Source organism: Mobula birostris, chromosome 10 (genome assembly GCF_030028105.1).
Source record: "Mobula birostris isolate sMobBir1 chromosome 10, sMobBir1.hap1, whole genome shotgun sequence".
Classification (NCBI taxonomy): domain Eukaryota; kingdom Metazoa; phylum Chordata; class Chondrichthyes; order Myliobatiformes; family Myliobatidae; genus Mobula; species Mobula birostris.
The window spans coordinates 45,417,265-45,422,828 of NC_092379.1; the positions used below are offsets into that span (position 1 = coordinate 45,417,265).

Consider the following 5,564-nt stretch of genomic DNA (forward strand, 5'->3'; position numbering starts at 1 on the left):
CAAAGGCATTACTCTTCTCTCCGCCTCCACCTGTCTGAACCATGGTGCCACGGTTCGACGACTCATCACCCTACAGCTCCCACCCTCATTCTCGGAGGGAGGAACAATCTGAGACCTATAGGGCAGGTTCAAAGCCTGAGGCTCCTTCGGCACTTCTGGTGGATCCCTCTATCTGTCTCACTTGGAGTTACACTCTCTTGTCCCTGGCCGCAGGAGGAATTTGAAGTAGTGAAACTAATTGTTGTTACAGTCTCCGAAAACATGGTGTCAAAGTAACACCTCCCCTCCTTGATTCATAGCGGTGTTTGAAGCCTTAGATTCCGGGCCATCATCCTTGAAACCGAGATGCTAGAATAATCAAAACGTGATGCAGATTTGTTCAACAGGAACCACAATGCGGTCAACCAGCTGCAACATCATGCACCTATACACATCACCAGATCCCACGTCCCTACTCTATTTAATTATTTGGAATCTGGATTCTATTTAGCTAGCTATTGATGGAAAAAAAAACCTGTTCCCAGCTGCCACTCTCTTGTGCCTCCTTGCCGAAGCTGATCGAGTCAAAACCGTAGAATTCAAACTCCAAAAATGTCCTATTCAAACTGTCCCTGATTGGAATGGCCTCCCGGATCTTGGAGACCGCTTGAGTCAAAACGTCAGTTCTACAGTCTAATCCTGTCCCACTGCAACAATGACCGCTCTCACAATGACTGCTCCGGTTATCCTCACTTATTTTTATTGGCCCAAGTGAAACTCACGTCAACGCGAGTTGCCCTTTTCAATGGTTTCCGCTGTGACGCAGATCGAGGGCATATAGGGTACATATATTTACAAGTTTCCTACTGTGGGTCAGCAGCTTGCTCTGATGGATGATGGTCCTGTTGATGCATTTGTTGTGATTACCACATGTAAGTTATATTCCTAATTTTTGAATGATGATTCTTGTTTGAGTTAATGGTTAATGTACTTTATATCCTCCGATTATGAGTGCTTATTCCCTCGTGTCTAATTACTTTACACTTTGTCCCACCGTCTATCCATCCTCTGGAAGTGTCGGGGCTCGAATAATTAATTACATTACAGGTTTCGCGAACTTTTTTGTGATATCACTCTGAAGGAACATTGTATCATTTCTTAATGCAAGCATGCATTTCTAAATGACAATAAACGAGGACTGAGTGTCCCCATAATCTAAAAAATCACAGAATGCCCCGTTTTTATTTGAGAAGGTAAGCATAAAATCACACAATGCTAGGTGTAGCTTCTACAAAATTAAAGCTGAATAACGAAAAGGTCGTTTTATAAAGTATGGTGTAATATTTGGAACAGAAGTTGGCTGTATAGTTAAGGTTAAAAAAAGAGCGGGCATTTCTATTATTCGATCCATATCCTATTATGTGTACCTCTGCATCGACCTAATATATTCACGACACCATTTAATATGCAGTTTACGATAAAAAGATGACATGTCAGTTTGTTTATTTCAGGAATTCAAATAATACGACGGGTGATAGGGCTTAATTGGCCCACGAAGGATTCCCAACTATTATATTAGGAGAGCATTTTGCATTTCAAATATCGTCAAGTTTACTGCAGCTCCGGAGATTGTCAGAGCATCTCAAAAACGATGCACGGAAATGTGGCTGGTTTGCTGTATGCTATTTATTACCCCGTCCTAGCAGCTGTTGGAGTTCCAGGTCAGGACGGAATAATCGATTTTTTTTAGGGGACAATCGTTTTGAGAGTCGGTGCCCTCTCTGTCAGACAACAGTGCAGGGCTATGTATATATTGCTGTTAATTACATCCGTTGAGCAGGACCATTTTATCACTGTCATCCAATGCCATGAATTGTAAGAGTTTCTTTTTGTTTCAATGTCATGACTTCGATGGGATTCCTGAAATCAGTACTCATATGAACTGATGCCTTTCTATATGATCGAGTTTTTTTTTGAAATATCAGAAAATATCGTTAAGAATTCATATACTTATCTGTTAATTGATTGTAGATACATTCAGTGGGTTATCCAAATTTTGCAATAATGGTTTCAGTTTCGATTGATTGCTGCCCCCGCCAGCCCATCTCATCTTCCTGAAGAAAATACATGAGAGGCTGCGTGGAAATTGTTTCAGGATCGTTTGGAACTTCATATTTTCATGTCAAACCCATATTTCCGCGACTTGTATTGTCAGAGCTGAATACCTTTATGACATTCTAAATGTAGTTGTGTCCGTCATGTTGGGTAGGGCATTTCTTAAATATACAATGCGATTAGAATGTCACGGAACTAAGGAATTTGAAAGTGTCTTTTTTATTGAGTCAGGTAATTTGGTGACGATCGTTATCCTGTCGCGCGGAAGGTGCGGTCTCTCTCGGTGTATCAGTCGCTACCTGGTTGGCATGGCGGTGACGGATCTTCTGGTTCTCATCACGGCGGTGATATTACACAGGATCAGTATGTTATATTTCCCCGTTCTGTTTCTCCAAGCCACCCCAGTCTGTAGATTTCGAATTGCTCTAATCTTTGCAACCAGAGACAGTTCCGTCTGGTTAACTGTCGCCTTCACATTTGATCGGTTTGTAGCAATTTGCTGGCAAAAGCTGAAAACTAAGTATTGCACTGAGTCAACGGCTGCTATTGTTATAGGAGTGTTTTGCGCCCTGTCTTTTGTGAAGAACATCCCTATGTACTTTGCAACTGAACCTTTGTACATAATCGATAACGTCCCATGGTTTTGCAACTTCAGGTCAATCTTTTATTCCAGTGTTTTATGGACAGCATTTAACTGGATTGACCACATTTTAAATCCGTGTGCGCCTTTCGTCCTGATGTTACTGCTCAACGCACTCACCGTTAGGCACATTCTAGCAGCGAGCAGAGCCCGCAAGAGACTCCGGGGTCACAGTAATGGAGAGAAAAAGAAAGACTCGGAAATGGAGAGTCGAAGGAAGTCTATTGTTTTACTCTTCACTATCTCGGGTAGTTTCATCGTGTTATGGGCGACTCGTGTTGTAAATTTTTTATTTGTTCGGTTCACAAACAGCAATTATTCGACCGGTTCAAGCCGTAGCAATCCAAGATTCATTCTCCAGGAAACCGGAGTCATGTTGCAGCTCCTAAGCTGCTGCACCAACACATGCATTTATGCAGGCACTCAAAGAAAGTTCAGAGATGAATTTAAAAATGGGTTTAAGCATTTACTCAATCTAATAATTGGAAAATATAGCAATTAAAATGGATGCATTGTTTGCACTTTACTTGCACAGTTGTTTGAGAGAATCCCCTCGTCTTTATATATTCACTACAAATCTGCATAGAGGGTGCTGAGTATCCCTATTACGTCCTCACAACAACATACTGTAGTCAAGCCGTATGCACGATAACGGCTAATGAGAATTCTCTTTCAGAATATAATTTAAAATCTCACAGCAGTAGTTGTCTCCTCTGATGAATTCTTCCGTGTGGATTGTCACATGTTCCTGTGTCCCAGCACTACTGGGACAGGTCAGCTGTGGAACTACTGGGAGTAAATCATACATTACAAAAACGGCGGACCGGGCCCACCCAATCTATGATGACATTTTTCACCGTCTACGTAAATCTTACATGTTTACTCTGCGACAGTGTCCCCCTGTGCCTTGACTATTTCAGTGCGTTGTCGAAACAGTTCTCAAACATAGCAATTATATTTGATCTCATCACCTTCTCTGTCGGGGTTTCCTGCTTACAAACAGCATTTTGCTTAAGAAAACCGTGATAATCTGTCTTTCGCTTACCTGAATCCTATGTCCTTTTATTTGATGTCAGTGCCTTCAGATAATGATTCTAATTATCTCTGCTCTATGCCTCTCACCCTTCTTCGATCCAGGGCAACATTTCAACATTCCAGCCTATTCAACACTTAAGTTGTTCTAAACCAGGCAACATTATCTGCGTTCTCTCCACCGCAGTCAAATCCTCCTACACCGTGGTCACCAGAACTGCACACAATATTCCCAGTTTTGTCTAACTCGCGTTTGGTAATATTACGTTCCAGCTCTTATAGACTGTAGCTGCACCTATGAAAGGAAGCATGCCAAGAACCTTCATCATCCTGTCAATAGACTTAGCACATTCATGGAAATATGAACCTGAATACCCATGTCTTTTTAGAACATAGAACATAGGACATAGAAATTTACAGCACATTATAGGCCCTTCGGCCCACAATGTTGTACCGACTATGTAACCTACTCTAGACACTGCCTAGAATTTCCTTAGCGCATAGCCCTATAATTTTCTAAGTTCCATGCACCTATCTAAGAGGCTCTTAAAAGATGTTATTGTATCCGTTTCTACCACGGCCGCCGGCAGTGCATTCCACGCAACCACCACTCTCTGTGTGAAAAACCTACCCTGACATCCCTTCGGTACCTATATCCAAGCACCTTATACCTATGTACCCTCGTGTTAGCCATTTCAGCCCTGGGAAAAAAGCCTCTGGCTAACCCACCGATCAATGCCCCTCGTCATCTTATACACCTCTATCAGGTCACTTCTCATCCTCCGTCGCTCCAAGGAGAAAAGACCGTACACTCAACCTATTCTCAGAAGTCACGCTCTCCAATCCAGGCAACATCCTTGTAAATCTCCTCTGCACTCTCTCTCTAGTATCCACATCCTTGTTGTAGCGAGATGACCAAGTGGGGTCTGAGCAAGGTCGTTTACAACTGTAATATCAAAATTCCTTAGTGCCCTATCATTTACTGTATTGCACGATGCTTATATTTTTTCCCAAAATGTATGACTTCACATTTGTCACGATTAAACTTCTTTTTCTAATGCGTTACACGTTACCATTTTACATATATTTATATTACTTAGCTAGTGCTTTTGCAAATTTATTAGTCTTCTTCACTCTCTTAAGCACTTCAACCCTATTGAGGCATACCCCGCCAACAGCAGCTCGCCAGATTCCTTTGACCTGGGCCAAATGTTTATCGGCCCTATGGCTTCTGCCGGCACCACATGACTTCATACGTCATCTTAGCGAGATCCTTCTTCTCCCAGGAATGAGGTCTTTGGAATAGTTACTGGTGGGGCTTTAACTCTGGACGTTTACTGGAAAGGGTTTCTGGACTCATGCCTAGCCCTTACCGTTTCTCAGCCGGGCTTGTGGTCGACAATGGCAGATTTCAACTTATTAGCATTTTCCACAAATTTACCAGTTGTATTAGTTGCTATTGGTATATGCTACGTGCAAGAACGGCCACTTCAGCGGTCTCTGCTGCACCCCACCATTCTTCCAACAAAATATACATAATTGTAATATGTTACATACCTCAAGGAGATCTTGTGACATTTTTGGAGAATCATGTAATGGTCTTTTGGAGGTCACCTGATGTAATTTTCCCGCCCATGTGAGGTCACGTGACAACATGTTCACTACGGGTATAAAAGGGAAGACCTCTGGTGGCGCAGTCAATTTTCCAGCTAGAACGTTCGTCAGTGTCTCCGTTCCGTTGCGTATTTGTTTTATGACGCAGTTTCATTTTTAAAACGGAGTGTTACGTTCTGTTGCA

The 5,564-nt window shown here is 42.3% G+C and overlaps 1 protein-coding gene across 1 annotated transcript; it reads left to right on the plus strand.

Moving 5' to 3' along the window:
* Positions 1-2,267: 2,267 nt before the first annotated feature.
* Positions 2,268-3,236, plus strand: LOC140203655 (probable G-protein coupled receptor 139). The gene has a single exon (XM_072269702.1). The coding sequence runs from the start codon at positions 2,268-2,270 to the stop codon at positions 3,234-3,236; it is 969 nt and encodes a 322-aa protein (XP_072125803.1).
* The last annotated feature ends 2,328 nt before the right edge of the window (positions 3,237-5,564 follow it).

Bases quoted from the DNA above. Each gene is read 5' to 3' on its own strand.
- LOC140203655 (XM_072269702.1), top strand. From the start codon at position 2,268: ATGCGATTAGAATGTCACGGAACTAAGGAATTTGAAAGTGTCTTTTTT.